This window comes from Dasypus novemcinctus, chromosome 13 (genome assembly GCF_030445035.2).
Source record: "Dasypus novemcinctus isolate mDasNov1 chromosome 13, mDasNov1.1.hap2, whole genome shotgun sequence".
In the NCBI taxonomy this organism is placed as follows: domain Eukaryota; kingdom Metazoa; phylum Chordata; class Mammalia; order Cingulata; family Dasypodidae; genus Dasypus; species Dasypus novemcinctus.
In genome coordinates this window covers 5499913-5520426 of record NC_080685.1, presented here as the reverse complement: position 1 = coordinate 5520426, position 20514 = coordinate 5499913, and the positions used below count along the sequence as shown (strand labels likewise).

Genomic DNA, 20514 nt, shown 5'->3' with positions numbered 1-20514 from the left:
AGCGATTTTATGTTGTATTTTGCTCCTCAACATACTTTCCTTAATGTCGACACCTGTTTAATGCCATCATTGCTTTATAATTCAGTAATTAAAATGAACTCCCCCTTATATATTAGAAAAGGTAGGCTTTTTCTTTTTTTTCTCAGCTTTCTATAATTCTTCATTTGCTTTCTAAAATTTGAGCTAATTCAGAAGTTTGAGAACGTCATATTTGTCATTATACGTTGATGTGCCTGTGTGGGGTGAGGGAGGGGATTGGTACAGGGAGATGGAATTGATCAACTACAATTTAGGGGTGAAAGCTATGGCAAGACAGTTTTTAGTTGAAGCGACTTTCTGTTGAAATGTCATATAGCAAAGAATGAGTTCTCTGTCTCTAGAACTGTCCAAAAGGACTCAAGCATCAGAGGAGTGATTAGACTAAATGGCCTGGAGTTTGCTTCCAACCCTGAGATAATATAATTTTAGGTGAGTTTAATTTGTCAGTGTAGTTGAGATGAAATTAAAATATTATAGATAAACTTAACCAATGATAAGCTAAAATCTTTAAAGCAAGGGAACTTAAAAAAAATAAAATAATGGGCTAAAATAATTTTAAATAGGACCTGACACTTAAGACATTTATTACATAAAAAGTTTGTATTAGTGTTGGGTTTTAGACACCATGGTTGTATAATAATTATTTTCTGATAGTTATTGAATTGGAATGATTCATTTCATTCCTAGACATAAATCAAATAGATTGGAATAGTGAGGAATGAAGACAGAAAATAAGTCAACTCTCACACATGGGAGGCATTTGAATTTCAAATAGAATTTCTACTAATTTAATTCTTGTTCTAACTTTCTGAAGGCCACTGCGGAGAAGCTCATTGAAATGTTTTTTTTCTGTCTTGTCACTATAACTTCTGAACCCAGATTAGTTTATGTTAAAAACCAGTTTTTATTTGAACATAGGAAATACTTATAGCTCTTATTAGATTCTAATACCTCAATAACAGTGAGACTTGTTTCTAAAGTTCCCCAAATCATCCTTCTTGGAGAAAAAACAAAATTGAAGACTTTCTATCAAGTTTAACTATTAGAATACTATACGATTTTAAAAACCTGGTATTTGTATATTAGAAGCAGATTTAGCAGATCTGTATATTGATTTCTACAGGTTCTAAATTTTCTCAAAAGACTCATAGTTTCTTTAGATTTAATTTATTTGCTGTTTGCATTTTCAAAATATACTTGTCTGTAGAGGCCCTGGATTGAAAAAAAATAAAATGAATTGCATATAGAATGATGCACAACACTTTTCAGGTAACATCTGTTCATTGTTTAATGATAGTCATTTCACTTAAATGTATATTTTCCCTTTACATTTAGTGGTACAGTTTTAAGAGCAGTGTGAATTTATTCTAGACTATTACTTTTACCAGAAAATCTTTATTAACTTTTGAATATGTAGTACTGTACATGATAAGATTACATTATCTAGTAAGTTTACAGTAAGTATTGGATGCTGTACACCTAGATATTAATAGTATAATCCATCAGTGGAAGAAAAGAAAAATTCCTTTGTAAGTTTCCTTAAATAAAAGCCTAACTGATGAAGTCTTTAGAGACAAATTTTATTATTTATATTGGCGCAAAAGGAATTGCGGTTTCAGACCATGAATTTTAAATCATTTTAACGAGGCTCAAGCACTTCTTTATTAATCAAAATAGGAACCATTATAATCAACACATTTTTGCCAATGAGAAATAAATTTGTGTATTCCTGTACCATAAAAATCTGTGCTTCAGGATTCAACGAACTCTTAGAAAGCATTTTCTGCATCCTGCTGGTTGTAGAAGCGTTTTCCCTGCAAAAAGTTGTCAAAATTCTTGAAGAAGTGATAGTCGGTTGGCAAGAGGTCAGGTGAATATGGTGGAAAAAAAACTTCGTAGCCCAATTCGTTCAACTTTTGACTTGTTGGTTGTGCAGCGTGCCGTCGGGGGTTGTTGTGGAGAAGAATTGGGCTCTTTGTGATGACCAACGCCAGCTGCAGGTTTTGGTGCATCTCATCGATTTGCTGAGCATACTTCTCAGATGTAATGGTTTCACTGGGTTTCAGAAAGCTGTAGTGGCAGCAGACCACCAAACAGTGACCATGGCCTTTTTCTGGTACAAGTTTGGCTTTGGGAAGTGCTTTGGAGCTTCTGAGTCCAGCCACTGAGCTGGTCATCGCCAGTTTGTGGTATAAAATCCACTTTTTGTTGCACATCGCAATCCAATCAAGAAATGGTTCATTGTTGCATAGAATAAGAGAAGACTGCACTTCAAAACGACGATTTTTTTGATTTTCAGTCAGCTTATTGGGCACCCACTTAGCGAGCTTTTTCACCTCCAATTTGCTTCAAATGCCAAACTACCATAGAATGGTTGACATTGAGTTCTTCAGGAACTTCTTGTGTAGTTGTAAAAGGATCAGCTTTGATGATTGCTCTCAGTCGGTTGTTGTCAACTTCTGATGGCTGGCCACTACACTCCTCATCTTCAAGGCCCTCGTCTCCTTTGCAAAACTTCTTGAACCACCACTGCACTGTACATTTGTTAGCAGTTCCTGGGCCAAATGCCTTGTTGATGTTGTGAATTGTCTCCGCTGCTTTGCGACCCATTTTAAACTTAAATCAGAAAATTGCTTCAATTTGTTTTTTCTCTGACACCATTTCCATAGTCTGAAATAAATATAAAATAAATTGCAAGTAATGTCATTAGCAAAAAAACATAAAATGAGAAATGCACATTGAAATGATGTATAACATAACCACAGTTAAGAATGTATGCCAATATCAAATGGCAAATTTCAACAGTGCAAAACCGCAATTACATTTGCAGCAACCAAATATATAGAGTACGTAACTATAACATAGATAGGTATTTTAATTAATGTTCCTTTGCCAAAATTTGGATGATAGTATATTTTGGATCTTATTATGCAGCAGAAACTTATTTTACATAAAATAATCTTGGGCACATTACTTAAATTCCTTTGTTATGCATTTCTTTATCTGTACTTTGATGTTGTTAGACTAGATAATTCCTGGTTTTGCCTCTAAAATCTAAAACAGGCTGTGTTAAATATTCTAATAGAAAAAGGCATTCTTAGAGAAATCCTACAGTATTTTATTTATATGGCCTCTAGGGGGCACCAAAAGATCTCATTGCAGGCATTGCCTGGTAGTTTCCAGTAGCTATTGATCTTGTTACAATCTAACAGGTGTGTGGAGAAATGCGGTATCAATTGAATAAAACCAAAATGGAGAAGGATGAGGCAGAAAAGGAGCACAGAGAGTACAGAACAAAAACTGAAAGGGATCTTGAAATTAAAGATCAGGTAAGAGATGACACAAGAGTAACTGTCGCAATTAAAGACATAACTAATGTTTTCTCTTGAGTTGATGTGGTTTTATTCTTGTCATTTATTTCTATTATATTGTTTCTAACCAATGGAATGATCAAGTTTATACTATTAAAAGTGTTTCATTTACAGTTGCCTAAAATTATCACCTTTCATATTAGGTGGTGAGAATATAACTGCATGCATATAAAAATCCAGTCTGACAGGTCATAAATATACATTTGGATATGTGTATCTATTACTTACAAAGTAAAAAAAAAAAAAAGATGTTCTAATGCACATTCTGAACTTAAAATATATGTATATAACTTTAAAAGATGCCAACTTGAATCCAATTTTAAATGAAAAGTTTAAAATTTGTAAGATGAGATGGGTTGATATGTAAATATGTCAATCAAATTGATTGTTGGCAGAGTGAAACTAGTTTTAACTAAGATAACCATGAATACTTTTGCTCAGGAAGCCCAAATACAGGGAAGTTAGAAATGTTAGGAGACAAAATGCTGCTTGCTTCAATTTTGGTTTGAACAGATGTTTTATAACTTTGTTGCGATCATGTAACTGCTCCAATTTTAATTGACAACAGGATAAAATTTGTAGAGAGGCAATTCTAATAGGCTGACTTTTGACTTTCAGTTTTTAAGATGCAATACAGACCATTGACAGCTCTCCTTCTTTATCTTTGTTGCAAGCAAGTTGTTGATCTATTCAAGTAATAATGAGATTTTCTCAGTCATTATTTTAAAGAAATCACAATTTATTTGTAGATAGCCCCTAGTAAATTTTATTCAAACATATTTCTAGTTCAAGGCTCTTTTTCATATTTTCCTTTCAACCCAATCAATTCTTTATGATAAATGACATGAAGACAATTGAGAAAAATATTGAAAATAAAAGTAATAATTAAATTTAGTATAAAAAGTCTTACAAGTTATAATTGAAATCCCTGCCACTAAATTAAAATCCAGACAACTAAAATGAAATTCTGCTTTTGTACGACTATATTTAAAGTGTTATAATGAGTTTTAAGTTTCCAGAAGATTTTTCATTGTTAACATGAATAAATAGTGAAACACTTTTTTGATCCAGTTGGGGGCGTGCCTAGTAGTGGAATTGAAAATCCTTTCTATTAGGAAAACCGGTAGCCTAGATGAACCAAATGAAATATAAAGAACTTTTCTTTCCTTATATATATGTGTTTTTTAAAAGGTATCATATTGGCATGCTCATTAGCATTATCGTATAATTCCTGCATAGCAAGAAAGAGTCAGTTATTTTTAAATTACATTATAATATTCTAGAAAGTAAAATCCCACAGGAACAATACAAGTATAATATCACTTGTAAATGAATAACCTGTTTAGAGTATTTGCAATATTTGTCTTCTAACACTATCTCATTCTAATTAACCAGTGATGATGTGGAGGTAAAAGGTACAGGATTTTAGAAGAAGTTTTCATGTGTAAACATTTTCTGATCAATAGTGAAACACTAACAGTTTTTATAATGATTTTTAGTGGTCAGTTTTTAGACAGAGATGTGTTTTCTTAGGCTGTTATCACATTAGATAAAAACCCTGGAGATGCTTGTGAATTGATATGCTTGTTACCATTTTCCTTATACAGAATGTAAGGAAATCTTATAGGTACTCTTTGTAACTATTTTGTATTGAACAGACAATTTCAGAAAAGAAAGTAGTGGTGTCTTGCTCCATGGATGATTTGGAGTAGCCAAAGCAGCAATTGTTCTTTGGCCTTTCAGCCATGACCTGACCTTCTGTCTGTAAGACTGAAGAGCTACTTTGCTTGGCCACCATCTGCACTCGAGAGAAATTTACATTCAACTTTTAAAAGCTAGGCATGTTGAGTATTTATGTGAGATACCTATAATAATAGACAGCATGTTTACTTTTTAAAGTGTTTTGTACCATGCAGTTCAGCATAACAAAAAAATCTCTAGGTCTGCAAACAAGAGGCCCTTTGTAATATAGACATTTTATTCATATTCTAGTTAATCTGAACACATGAAACATTTTTAAAGTGGGAAACTGCGAGATTGGAATGTGGTGAGAACAAGAGCTTTATTGGTGTATATAAAATGGGGCAAATGGTTGAACACCAAAATCATTTTCCTTATGACCTGAGCCATGACTCTGGCATAATTAGAGGAAAGGTTAGGAGAGTAACAATGACAGTCAATTCCTCCCACTTTCTCCTTTTCTTTTTTATATTGTGTCAGGAACCCATGGGCGGATTAACCTTCCCATCAACTCCTTTATATCTCTTCAGCTTTGAGAGCTCCTGTCAACCTCAGAGGATGCTTCTTGCACACACACACACAAAGACATTTGGTATGAAGGAGAATGAGAAATCTGTGCTCTGATTTTTATTAGAAAAATTTTATAGGCGGCAGGGGTGTGTGTATATATAATATATATGTATACATATAAACACACACTATGGTATGGGAATTTTAAAACCTATGTTAGCTTAAAGTACAATTAAAATCAGGAAAATAGGTATATGTTTGTACATTAGAATGCGAAGGTATTACCTTTTTCAAAAGAAAATAAAAGCAACTCTTGGTAAAATTTCAACTTTTTCTTACTACATTTTATACATGTTTTTATTATACTCTGTATTTATAAGATGACTCATCATCATTCTAAAGGAATCTGAATTAATCCTGTAACATGCTATTTGGGTGAAATGGTTACCCTAAAGCATTTCCACTTATATCCAGAAAGGAGTCCCTTAGTATTTGATAACCTAAATACGTAATTAATTTCAGGACCTTACATTTAAGATTTAGGAGTGCTGCAGGAAGTCCTGTTATTACCCTGCGGTTATGGTGTTGGCTGATTCTGACATGGGTGAGGCATAAGTAGAATTATCTTTTCAACCTCCATTTTGGTAGACAAATATCAGAAGGTGATTCCTTATAGCCACTAGCCTTTCATCAGGACCCAGCACAAAACAAACAAACAAAAAGCCACACACACCCCAAACATGGGCCCTTGTTTGAAAAGCAATCCTGTTAAAGGCACTCAAAAATGAAACTTCTTCCTTCCTTCTGTGGACTCTCCCTCTTGACCTTATTTTCTATTTTATGTGAGCTTCCTCCAGGACAGTGACCGTACCATGCTTCCCCTCCCACCAGCTCCTGGACCTGACGGGGATCAGGGGAAGCAGTCTCTCCTTTGAAGGCCCAAAGGACCCCCAAGAGATTACGACTTCCTGAGCTGCCAGGTGGGGCGTGCTCAGCTTGACTCTCTCTGGGTTCACATCCAGGCTCCTGCCAGGGATGGAAGCAACAGAGGAACATGTTCCTCCCTTCTGAGCCTTCCACACCATCTGACCACCAGCCTGGGTAGAGGGCAGCAGGGAGAGGCCAGCAGGAACAGGCAGCTGGAGCTGTGTGGAGGCAGTGGAGTGACAAGACGCCACTTGACCAAGGTCCAGCCTCCCAGCAAATGCTCTGTTGTCCCATCAGACTTTACTTACGCAACACAAATTCAAAGATTAAGTGTGTAGGAAGCTCAAGACTGTGACCACAGAGCATCAAACCTCAAGCACAGGGCCCTTCTGAATATGAGGTCCTGTTTTCCTTCACTGGTCACACACCTGTGAAGCCACCCTGGCTGTGACGATAGGCAAACAGATTTGGTATGATAATGCTTATCTGTACATTTCTACTCACATCCGCAGACATCCATATCTGTTTAAGGTGTCCCTGTATCCCTGAAACAGAGTAGGCAGACTATAGCTCTGTGGTTTGGAGCTGCATATGCTCCAGAAAAACATGTTCTTAAACTTAGTGCATTGCTGTGGATGTGAACCCCTCATAAGTAGGACCTTTGGATAAGGCTCCTTCAGTTAGGGTGTGGCCCAGCTGGGTCAGCACGGGTCTTAATCCTCTTACTGGAGGCCTTTATACACCTAATGAAATTCAAACAGAGAAGGAGAAAGCTACAGGAAACAAGAGGCTAAAGGTCACCAGAGCCTGGAAGAGAAAGGAGAGGCCATCATGTGCATTGCCATGTGACAGGAGCCCAGGACCTAGGATCACTGGCAGCCAGCTCCAGAATTCCAGTGGTGAGGAAGAAAGTATTGTCTATTGAGGCCTTGATTTGTTTTTTTTTCCTATCTTCAAAACTGTGGGCCATTAAATTCACTTTCTTTAAGACAATCCATTGCATGGTATTTGCTTGAGCAATCAAGGAAACTAAAACCCACAGACCACATCTGACCTGCTGCCTGTTTTCTTCAAATAAAGTTTTATTGGAACACAGCCATACCATGAGCTTACATTTTGTCTATAGTTGCTTTTGTGCTGCAGCAGCAGAGTTGAGGAGTTGCAACAGAGACCATGAGGCCAATAAGCCAAAATATTTACTGTCTGACTCTTGGCAAAGTTTACCAACTCCTGCCCTAGGTATAGAAATGCTACATTAAATTTTTTTTTTTAAGTTTCCCCTCTATCACTAGGAAGTGGAGCTTTGAGTGTGAAGACCTATTGATCATAAATTATAACAATGGTTTCAGAGGATTTTGCAGTACAGCACAGTGCCACATCCCTGGTGTCTCAGTTATCTAATGGCACTGCCAAGGGCGGGAATGATGGGCTATAGTATCCTTATCTTACTAGAGGCACATGCTTGGGTGGGAGTATAGAAATACAGACAGTATTGTTTCATTGTTAATTTTGTTTTTAGGTTGGTACCATTTGTTTTTTTTTTAGAGATAAGGGGAATAGCACAGAAGACTTACCAGTTTTATATAAGTTATTAATTTAAGTTGTGGCTACTATTGAGTAAGAAGCATTTAAGTTCAGAATGACCTTATCAGAGTAATCAAAGCAAATATTTGAGTAGAGCATCTATACAAAGGAAATAGATCAGAAAATTTTGATTTGAGGATTGCTCAAACCTACATCATATAATTCAGTTAAATGCTGGCATTAAATATGCATCGTATCAACACAGGAATTGTTTCCTAAATTCAACTGGATTAATTAGATTGTTGGAAGGAGTGTGTCTATTTTGTATGGCTTTGTGTAAAGATGAGAGGAAGCCCTACAAGCTCTAAAAGTAGGGCAGATTATTTAAGGCCAGAGAAATAGCAGCAACAAGGAAAAGATGAATTGTACTTTTTTCCTTCGAGAAGATTGAAACATTACTTCAGTATCTTCAAGGATTTGAGAGATTATTTCAAGGAGAAAGTTAAACACCTGTTCTTGAGCTTCACAAGGGAAAGAACAAGAACAGATTGGTTTAATCACAGCAAGTGGAAACCACAATAGCCTGAAATAAGAACTTTCTGGCAGTAAGAAGATTGAAATAGATTGCTGCATAGGCTATGGAACTATCTTCATGTAAATTTTTTGTTTTAAATAGCAGCAACAATATACTTTACCTGAAGACCCAGCTACCGTACCTCTTGAAGTCCAGTGTCATCTATTAATATTTGACTGTGGAAACCTCCTAGAACCCTATCGTTATCTGTTAAAGCTGGTGCAACAATGGTGCCAGTCTTTTATACTTGTAACCTAGCACCTACAGAGTAAAGGAAAGAAAAACCCTGTTAAGCTTGGTTCTCAGATTTGTGTGTATGTACTGTCTTAATAAGGCTGGGGGGCTATACTGAAACATTGAATGGCTTCTGGAGAACTAGACTTCACAGACCTACCCAGTTACCACGGGCAGCCTCCCTCTCTCCGATAGACGACCGGGAGAGGGGCCACCTGGGCGAGCCTGTAGCCCCCGGGACCGCGCTGTACTGGGGATGGCAGAGAAGCCCTCTGGTGGTGCTCACACCCTCTTTCAGTGTGTCAGGGCTTAGCACATGCCTTTCCCTGCTCCGCACCCAGGCAACCGCAGGTCGACAGGCTGTGGCCACCCAGACCAGGGTCCAGAGCTGTGGGTGTCCCTGGAAGACTGGGGTCCTGCCCGTAGGGAGTTTACATTCTAGCCGAGGAGACAGAGTTCACATTCGAACATGCCTTCAGGATACTTGCAAAGCAGCATATCGACAAGTGCAAATTAATGTAGTGTGAACTTCATGCTGGCTGCAGCCCACGAGAGGAGAATCTGGTTCAGTGTGTGTGATGCAATAACGTGTTTTTTCATAGCATGTTCCCTAAGTATGCCCTAAAGCGTTGTTCAGCATACTTAGATAAATTTGTGTTTTTATCACAGCCTCACTAAGATTTTTGAGAAAATTCTTCAGTCTGGCTTATGTCTAGTAAATCAGCCTCTTTTGTTCCAGTTCTCTTATGAGTACTGAATGGGACAACTAGGGTTTATTGAATTATGAAAATAATTCAAAATGTGCCCATTTAATTAAAGTCTTACATTATTGAGCTTAATTAGTTTTCTAAATGCAATGCCAAATTAGTGTGCTTTAAATCATAGTTGTGTTGGTAAACTAACAAAATTAGCAGTAGAAAGTTAGACTTTTTTTTTACACAAAGAAACAGTTGAGAATCAATACAGTGAAAAATACCAGGCTGTAGATTCTTGGGCATTTAGTAGTTGTGTTAATGATTTGGGCAGTGGTTTATGTGTTTTATGTGGTAGGATGTGCATTACCTCATTCATTGAAACACTGTGCAGAAGTATCATGTTTGAAAAAAGAGTATTAATTTTCACTTGTCGATTAATTTTCCAGCAGAGTAGATAATGCTATTCACAATAACAATTTATTTTAAAAAATCAAATGTGTAAGCAGAAATAATGTATCTGAAAGCAGCAATTTGGGGCTATTTCACAGTTAAGGGCACAAATAGGAAATAAAACAAGCCCATTAGAAATTATATACCTTATGTGATAAACACTGGGAAATAAATGTTTACCTTGGGGTAGGAATATGAAACTCTAAACTGAATTAACGGGGTATTTTTGTGTTTTCAGGAAGTCATAAGGTTCATCAGCTTCCGACCCTAAACAAATATAATTTTTACTGTAATTTAAATTCAGTGGATGATATATATTTTGTTTCTTTTAAAACAAACTTGCATGCTTACTGAAACTTTAAAAGTTTGGATTCACAAGGCCAATCTGCCATCCTTGGAAAGTGTTTTCCAAGGTATCGAATCTGTAATTCTGGTAGCTGCCAGGTGGTAGGTTTCTTTGAATGTGTGCCCATGTAGTTTAGCAGACGAAGGCAATAGACACAGGAAAGCTACATATGCTTTTTTACAGTCCAGAAATATTAGTACCAATATCCACTGACAATATTATTGATTACTACATGTGTGTACACTTTAGCAATATTTACTGGATAAACATAAACACACTCACAAAAGCCAATAATTCCATGACCTAATAGAGCAAATTGTTTTCATTTTTCTATTTTATCTTCTACTTTTTGTCCATATGTGTTTACAATATTTATAGGTAGTAAACATAGCATAGATAGAGTTTTGATTTTGCTTCGTTAACATTATCTTAGGTATTCTGTTTGCTGCCTCTTCTTTGTAATGATTGCTTTAATATGGCCATTCACATGTACTTAAAGAAAAATATCAGATTCTGAAGAGAACAGTCACTGTTACACATTTAGAATGCTTTTGCCCTAAACATCACTTGTTGCTTTAACTCAGCAAACATTTACTGAGTGTACTGTGCTGACCTGGAATGTATTTCTGCTCCTAAGGAAGGAAGTATTTAAGACATATGCAAATAAATATATGTCAAAGAGAACCTAGTATCACCAGCAGGGTTCAAAGGAACATGGCAATTTAGAAGTGAGAGAGATGACATCCTATGTAGCCCAGCATAATGGGCTTCTATTGGAAGGTCCAACGTGGCAGTATGAACAAAGGAATGGGAGGGGGCAGGAGAGAGTGGAATGTGTTCGAGGAACTCATGTGTCTTTTAATTCCATATCATTCTTGTTTAACTGATCTCAGTAACCAGTGCTACGTCTCTGTTACAACAGATTGTCCATAGAAAATGGGCTTCTATAAGGCTCAGACTTTTCAGTATAATCACCCTCTTAAAATATACTTCATGTGCTACAGTTCAGGCACAGAAGTCATATTATATTTTGGGAATGCTTGCCTATTTTTCAGTTTCTTAGTAATATTTTTTGGTATAATGGAAAATTTTGAAGATTTTAAAATTTCATATAAAATGTCATTTTATTAAAAATATTAGGATCAAGATTAGTTTTCTAGAAATAAAGAACTGAAAGTTATCTTAATGATTTATTGGAGCTTTCAATGTAACTAATGATGGAAGGTGAAGCCCAGAATACACAGGTATCTACATAAAGAAGAAGACTTCGTGATTAAGCCTTTCTGCTAACTTCCTGAACAAACCTCTCAGGGTCCCAGTCTCTTTCCCTGTAAAGTAAGAAGCTTAAATAAGCCATAGTTAAGGTTTTCTCTAGCTTTAACTTCCTAGGATTCTAGAATCGTAGGAAATATTTCCCTGCCCCTCTTAATTATGAATTATAACTAATACAACCAGTGGAATTCTATGGAGTATCAAGTGTCATTCCCCATGTTCTAGTTATTCACTCTAATTTTATAAAAATGACAGTTCTATTAAGATTATAATGAAATTTTGTTGTCAACAGCAATTTTAGATTTTTTATGATGATGAATAATAGAACAATAAAACATCTAGGCATTTTAAAAAGTTGAATTTAATTTCTAAACAAACATCCTTTAATTTGTCAAAAGAATGAAAGCTTTACCCAGAATTAAGAATGTATTTCTATTGGAAAGATTTGAGATACCAGCCAACCATCAAAGGCATTAATAGTATTTTGGGGGTAGCCAGCTCTGGACAAACCTGTGATATTAAATATCCTTGGCTAGAGTTTTCACTCATGCAAACTCATGATTCTGAAGAGTACATTGATGGACTTCTCTTTGAGAACTGTGGCATTATGATATTAATAGTTAATGCTGTCACTTCCAGTTTTTCACTCCATGTCCTCATAAATGCAGCCATGAAATAAAATGCTCTGGCAGCTCAGACCCAGGTGACCCAGAATATGCTAATGTTAAAAGGAGTATTTGTTGTCATTAAAATGGAAGCAATATTTTTTTAAATTCTCATAGAAATTTTATAGATCCCTAGCATATTTACCTGCTCTTTGTTGAAGTCCAATGTGAGACAGACTGCTCTATACAGAGATTCTAGATGTAACTGTAGGCTATCATGATTGGTAATACATTACAAGATGTTTAAATTTTCATATCACTATTCTTAACAGATGGTCAAGTTAATTTAACAGCTTTTGGTCCTAACATCTGTACTTAAGTGGATTAGTTTAACATTTAGCTTTTAAGGAAAAGAAAGAAAGCAGCAGTTTCCTTATTTTTGGCCTGCCTTCTGCCATCACTGAGAATTTCTGGAGTTTCCTACGAGGAATGAGAAATTCTCCTCTATATAGAATTTCTCTACTTACAACTGAAGTTCTGATAATTTTCTCTCTCTCTCTCTCTCTCCATCGTAATAAACCATGTAGATAATAGTGTTAGCTTGCCTTCTGAAACCATTAGTCAAATTGTGGTTATAAGTTCCCATTAAAACACAAAGAATGGTCATGATTTCTTAGAAGGAGTAGCATCCAAGGAAGAAGGCGAAGTAAAAAATAAACTTGAAGGGGTATCTTAAGGAGAAGAAACTTTAAGGTATCACTTTCAACTTGTCTCTAAACCTAAGTTGATCATAGAATAATAGGGCTGTCAGGGTGCTGGTGTTTCTTTCTAAATGTACTGAAGGACTACTGTGTTTATAATAATTGGAACTCTAAGCAGGTCTATATAATAAGAACCAGATATGTTTTAGTTGAAAGGCAGAGTCAAAACAAACTAATGGATGGGTCAAATATCTCTTTATATTTAAAAATCTATATGTGGATATATTTTCTTATCTACCTTACTAATATATAATCCAAGAAGTGTGACTTACTGATGATTTTTCTTGAGCAGAGCTTCAAGTATGATATTTCTAAATACTGAATTTAGGATACTTTGACTTATCAGCAGGGAGAGCAAGAAGAATGCCAGGTTGGCCTAGCTATAAAAATAGGAAGAGACTGCTACAACTAAACAACAAAAAGACATAACCCAATTTTTAAAAATGGGCAGAGAATTTGAGTAGACATTTCTTCAAAGATAATGTACAAATGACCAATAAGCTCATTTAAAAGATTCTTAACATCATTGGTCCTCAGGGAAATGCAAAACAAAACCACAATGAAGTCTACTTTACACCCACTATAAGGGCTATTAGTGGAAACTAACAAAAAACAGAAAACAGCGATTGTTGGTGAAGATGTGGAGAAATTGGAACCCCTGTACATAGTTGGTGGGATTGTAAAATGGTGCAGCCACTATGAAAATCAGTTTGACACTTCCTCAGAGAGTTGAACAGAGAATTGCCATGTGACATGGCAACCCCACTGGTTGGGATTTAACCAAAATATTTGAAAGCAGGGACTTGAACAGATAATTTGTGCACCAATGTTCATAGCAACATAATAGTCAAAAGGTGGAAGCAACCCAAGTTTCCATCAACAGAAGAATGGATAAACAAAATGTGGTGTATGTTACTCAGCTCTAAAAAGGAATGAACTTCTGATACATGCTACGACCTGGATGAACCTTGAAGACATCATGCTCAGTGAAAATAAGCCCAATACAAAAAGACAGACTGTATGAGCACACTTATAGAAAATATGTAAAATCATAGAGACAAAGTAGATTACATGTTACCAGGAGCTGGAGGGTGGTAAAATGGAGAACTGTTGATTAATGAATGCAGAGTTTTGTCAAAAAGTTTGGGTAATGGATGGTGGTGATGTAATTATATTTTACATGTAATTAATATTTATACTCCTGAAAGTGGTTAAATTGGGAAATTTTGAGTTGTATGTACATTACTACAGTTAAAAGTAAAAATAGTTAAAAATAGAAGAAAAGAAGAGTAATAGAATAGGAAAAATAAAGTAAAAGAGAAAATGGGAAATGTTTGAAAAGGCATTCCAAAGGTATTTTCCCTAATAAGGAAATCTGTTTTTGCCTCTATTTACTCTGCTTCATATCAAATTGTAATCCAGGAAATTGGATTTGGCTCAATGGATAGAGCATCCGCCTACCACATGGGAGGTCCAGGGTTCAAATCCAGGGCCTCCTGACCCATGTGATGAGTTGGTCCACACTCAGTGCTCATGCACGCAAGGAGTGCTGTGCCACGTAGGAGTGTCCCCTGCGTGGGGTTCCCCCACGCGCAAGGAGTGCGCCCTGTAAGGAGCCGCCCAGTGCAAAAAAAGTGCAGCCTGCTCAGGAGTAGCACCACATACACTGAAAGCTGACGCAGCAAGGTGACGCAACAAAAAGAGACACAGATTCCAGGTGCCGCTGACAAGAATACAAGCGGACACAGAAGAACACACAGTGAATGGACACAGAGAGCAGACAACTCTCTGTTGTGGGGCGGGGGGCAGGGGGGAGAAAAAGAAATAAAAAATAAATCTTAAAAAAAAAATTGTAATCCAGAAGAAGCAAATATGACCCAAGATCCATCAGTATATTTTAAGTATGGACCCACAATGGGATTTTTAAAACTCTTAATAGCTATGATAACCCCAACCCCTTTGCAGCTTGGCATTTTCCAGAGGATACTTTTTAACAGTAGCAATAAAATCTATAAAGGCAATTTTTTTCCTTTAGTCTCCCTTGTTTGAAAGACCATATGTGAAGGACCAAAGGGAAGGCCTCAACTAGGAAAGAACAGTGGTTTGGTGGGCACCAGGAGCGAAAAAGACTGTCATGATTTAGTTTGTTCCCTTCATTTTGTAGATGATTAGACTGTGAGTGAACTGAAAGTAGTTACTTTATCTCTAAGCATTCATTTATTTAAATAATAGTTATCAAAAACACAGGTTATCGAAAACCTATTATATGCAGGCAAAATGTATCTAGTTCTTATTTGGAATGATGGAAATGTTTTGGTAATAAATGGTGATAGTAGCACAACTTTGTGGATGCAGTTAACAGCCCTGAAATATATATCTGAATATGATAAAAAGGGGACATGTAAGATTCTATATGGTAACAATAAAATTTTTTTTTTTAATTTCATCCCCCTTTCCCCTCCTCCCGCCCCAGTTGTCTCTTCTCTATGTTCATTCGCTGCGTGTTCTTTTTGTCCGCTTCTGTTGCTGTCAGCGGCATGGGAATCTGTGTTTCTTTTTTGTTGCATTATCTTGCTACGGCAACTCTCCGTGTGTGCGGCACCATTCTTGGGCAGGCTGCACTTTCTTTCATGCTGGGCGGCTCTCCTTACGGGGCACACTCCTTGTGCATGGGGCTCCCCTACGTGGGGGACACCCCTGCGTGGCAGGGCACTCCTTGCACACATCAGCACTGCGCATGGGCCAGCTGCACATGGGTGAAGGAGGCCCGGGGTTTGAACCGCGGACCTCCCATGTGGTAGACGGACGCCCTAACCACTGGGCCAAGTCCGCTTCCCCTAAAAATTCTTAAAAATTTGTGAAATGACACTACACAAACATTGAACTGTAAGTTAAACTATGGACTTTAATCGTACAGTTATAAAAATGTGCTATCATCAACTGTAACAAATGTTCTATACCAGTGCAGGGTGTTGGTGGTAGGGTGGTATATGGGAATCCTGTATTTTATGCATGGTTTTTCCATAAACCCACAATTTCTTTAATAAAACAATCAATTGGCCATAGATGTGAGGGTCTATTTCTGAACTCTCAGTTCAAATCTATTGGTCAATGTATCTATTCTCTTCCCAGCCATGCTGTTTTGAACACTGTAACTTTGTAATAACCTTTAAAGTCACAAAGTACGAGTTCTCCAACTTTGTTCTTTTTTTTCTAGCCAGTTTTGGCTATTTGGAGCCCTTCACCCTTCCAAGCACATTTGATAATTGGCTTGTCCATTCTGCAAAGTAGGCTATTAGAAGTTTGATAAGACTGTGTTGAATCTATAAATCATTTGGGTCAAATTAATATCTTAAAAATATTTAGTCTTCCTATCCATGAACACAGAGTGTCCTTCCATTTAGGTTTTCTTTGATTGCTTTTAGCAATGTTTTATAGGTTTTTGTGTACAAGTACTTTACTCCCTTGGTTAAATTTATTCCTAGGTTTTGATTCTTTTGGTTGCTATTGTAAGTGGCATTTTTTTTTCTTGATTTCCTCTTCAAATTACTCATTACTGGTATATAGAAACACTGTTGATTTTTAAATTTTGATCATTTATCCACAACTTTGCTAAATTTGTTTATTAGCTCTAGTAGCTTTGTTGTAGACTTTTCAGGATTTTCTATATATAGGATTATGTCGTCTACAAATAATAAAAGTTTTACTTCTTCTTTTCCAGTTTGGTTGCCTTTTATTTCTTTTTCTTGTCTAACTGCTCAGACTTCCAGTACAATGTTGAATAACAGTGGTGACAGTAGGCATCCTTGTCTTGTTCCAGATCTTAAGGGGGAAGTTTTCAACCTTTCCCCATTTTAAGTATGATGTTGCTATGGGTTTTTCAAATATACTCTTTCTCATTTTAAGGAAGTTTCCTTCTATTCCTGTTTTTCTAAATGTTTTTATCAAGAAAGAATGCTGGATATTGTCAGATGCCTTTTCTGCATCAATGGAGAGGATCATGTGTTTTTTCCCCCTTCACTCTGTGTGTGTGTGATATATTACAGTAATTGATTTTCTTATGTTGAACCACTCTTGCATATCTGGGATAAGACTCACTTGATCATAGTGTATAATTCTTTTAATGTCCTGCTGGATTCAATTTGCAAGATATTGTTGGGGATATTTGCATCTATATTTATTAGAGAAACAGGTCTCTAATTTTCTGTTCTTGTAGGACTTTTATCTGGCTTTCGTTTTAGAGTGATGTTGCACACATAGAATGAGTTAGGTAGTGTTCCTTCCTCTTCAATTTTTTGGAAGAATTTGAACACAATTGGTATTAATTCTTTTTGGGATGATTTGTATAATTCACCTGTGAAGCCATCTGGTCCTGGGCTTTTCTTTGTTGGGAGGTTGCCCCCCCCTCCACTTTTTTTGATACATATTAATAAAGCATAAATCCACCCAAAGAGTGTAATCAGTGGTATTCAATGTAATCACATTTGTGCATTCATCACCCCAGTCATTCCCAGAGCACTTTCATTATTCCAGTGTTAATAATAAGCAGAAAACAAACAAAATTCATCACCTTTCAATCTCTCTATGCCTTGCCTGGTGGACAAACCTGCTATTCTTTTTCCTTCTCTCTAGTATATTTGTATTTATGTTTTGTAAGAACTGTCATATATGCAATATCACCCATGTTTGTGTTTAACATGAGGTTTTACTATCTTCTACAGTTGTTGGGAGGTTTTTGATGATTGATTCAATCTCTTTACTTGCAGTTAGTCTGCTGAGATCTCCTGTTTCTTCTAGAGTCATTGTAGGTTGTTTGTGTGTTTCTAGGAGTCTGTCCATTTTATCTAAGTTGTCTAATTTGTTGGCATGCATTGTTCTTAGTATCCTCTTGATACTTTTTATTTCTATGGGATCATTAGTAATATATACCCCCTCTCACTTCTGATTTTATTTGCATCTTATCTCTTTTATCTGTCAGTGTAGCTAAGAGTTTGTCCATTTTATTGATCTTTTAAAAAAATGAACTTATGGTTTTGTTAATTCTATTATTCTCAATTTCATTTATTTCTGCTCTAATCTTTGTTATTTCTTTCCTTCTACCTGCTCTGTGATTAGTTTGCTGCTCTTTTTCTAGTTCTTCCAAGAGTGCAATGTGGTCTTTGATTTTAGCTTTTTCCTCTTTTTTGACATAACCATTTGGAGCCATAAATTTCCCACTCAGGACTGCCTTCACTGTATCCCTTAAGGTTTTTTGTTTTTTTTTTAAGATTTATGTATTTATTTTTAAAATTTATCCCCCCTCCGCCAGATGGTTCTCTCATCTATCTGCTCATTATTTGCTCACCTTCTCCAGGAGACTCTGGGAACTAAACTTGGGACCTCCCACATGGGAGGTGAGTGCCTAACAACCTGAGCCACATCCGCTCCTGCAGGCTGAGGCATCTGCTGGCTCATGGCATCTGCCCAGCTAGGTGTCCGCTCATTGTGGGGGTGTGGTGTCTAGCTTGTTACGGCTCTAGTTTGTTATGGCAAGTGTAGCATCTAGATTGTTGCGGTGGATGTGGTGTCTGCTCATATTCTTTAGAAGGTATCAGGACCCGAACCCGGGACCTCCCATGAGGTAGGCAGGCTCCCAACTGGTTGAGCCTCATCTGCTTCCCATCGCATAAGTTTTGATTGTCATTATCTCATTTTCATTCAGCTTAAGATATTTACTGATTTCACTTCCAATTTCTTTTTTGACCCACTGATTGTTTAACAGTGTGTTATTTAATTTACACATATTTGTGAATTTTCCAGTTCTCTGCCTTCACTGATTTCCTGTTTCATTCCAGTATGGTCAGATAGATGCTTTGCGTAATTTCAGTCTTTTCAAATTTATTCAGACTTGTTTTGTGACCCAACATGTGGTTGATCCTGGAGAATGATCCATGTGCTCTTGAGAAGAATATGTGTCTGATGTTTTAGGTACATTTAGGTACAATGTTTTATATATGTCTGTTAGGTCTAGTTTTCACATATCATATTCAAGTTCTCTGTTTCCTTATTGCTCTTCTGTCTAGAAGTTCAGTCTGTTGATATGAGTGGTGTATTAAAGTCATCAACTGTTATTGTAGAGGTGTCTGTTTCTCCTGTTAGTTTTCCCAGTGTTTCCTCATGTATTTTGAGGCACAGCGGTTAGATACATAAATATTTATGATAGTTGTTTCTTCTTGATGGATTATTCCCTTTATTAAGATATAATATTTTTCTTCATTTCTTATAACAGCTTTTTATTTAATGTCTATTTTCTCTGATATTAGTATAGCTACCACAGTTCTTTTTTGGTTACTGTTTGCATAAAATCTTTTTCCATTCTTTCATTTTCAACCTATTTGTGTTTTGGGGTCTCATATGAGTCTCTTGTAAACAACATTAGTTCAGTCATGCTTTTTTTTTTCACTCTCCTACCCTGTGTCTTTTGATTGGGGATTAATTGGGAATTAACATTAACACCAATTAATATTCAGTATATTACTGTATAGACAGTACTTCCACCACTTTGTCCTTTGGTTTTTGTATGTCATATCTTTTTTCTCTTTCTCTTTTCCTTTATTGGAACCTCCTTTTCTATGTAGTTGATCTTTTGTGATGTATCTGATGGATCCTTTCCTCATTTCTGTTTTTTTGTGTCAGCGCCAGGGAACAAGCCCGGGCCCTTGTATGTGGGAAGCTGGTGCTCAACTACTGAGCCACATTAGCTCCTCTGAGTTGTTATTTTTTTTGTCTGTTTTGCTTGTTTGTTTATTTGCTTTTTTAGGAAGCACCAGGGACCAAACCCAGGACCTCCCATGTAGGAAGCAAGTGCTCAGTTGCTTGAGCCACATCTTGTTTCTGTATTTTTTAAATATTTCCTTTGTTATTACCCTGAGATTTATATTATACTACCTACATCTGTAACCTATTAATTTCAAAAGATACCAACCATGGAAAAGAGGAAGTAAAAGTCTCACTATTCTTAGATGACATGTTTATGTTTAGATAATCCCTAAATATATTTAAAAATCCCAAAATATATCTACAACAGAGCTATTAGAGGTAATAAATAAGTTCAACAAATTTCCAGTATACAAGATTGAACATGCAAAAATCAGACGTGTTTCTATGCACTTGTAATCAGCAAGCTAAGGAGGAAATGAGGAAAAAAAATTCCATTTACAACAGCAACAAAAAGACTCAAATATCTAGGAATCAAATTACTGAAATGTAAAGGATCTATATTCAGAAAACTACAAAACACTGCTAGAAGAAATCAAAGAAGACCTAAACAAATGGAAGGACATACTCTGTTCATGGATAGGAAGACTAAACATCGTGAAGGTATCAGTTCTACCCAAATTGGTTTATAGATTCAGTGCAATCCCAATCAAAAGTCCAACAGCCTACTTGGCAGAAATAGAAAAGTCAATTACTAAATTTATTTGGAA

General features: G+C 36.3%; 1 protein-coding gene across 6 annotated transcripts in view; it reads left to right on the top strand.

Moving 5' to 3' along the window:
* SDCCAG8 (SHH signaling and ciliogenesis regulator SDCCAG8) overlaps positions 1-20514 on the top strand; it is a 260026-nt gene that overhangs the window by 109825 nt on the left and 129687 nt on the right. For all 6 annotated transcript variants that reach the window (XM_058309409.2, XM_058309410.2, XM_058309412.2 and 3 more), the window contains one exon: positions 3252-3368. In XM_058309409.2, the coding sequence (XP_058165392.1) occupies positions 3252-3368 (117 nt within the window). The remainder of the gene's footprint in view (positions 1-3251; positions 3369-20514) is intronic.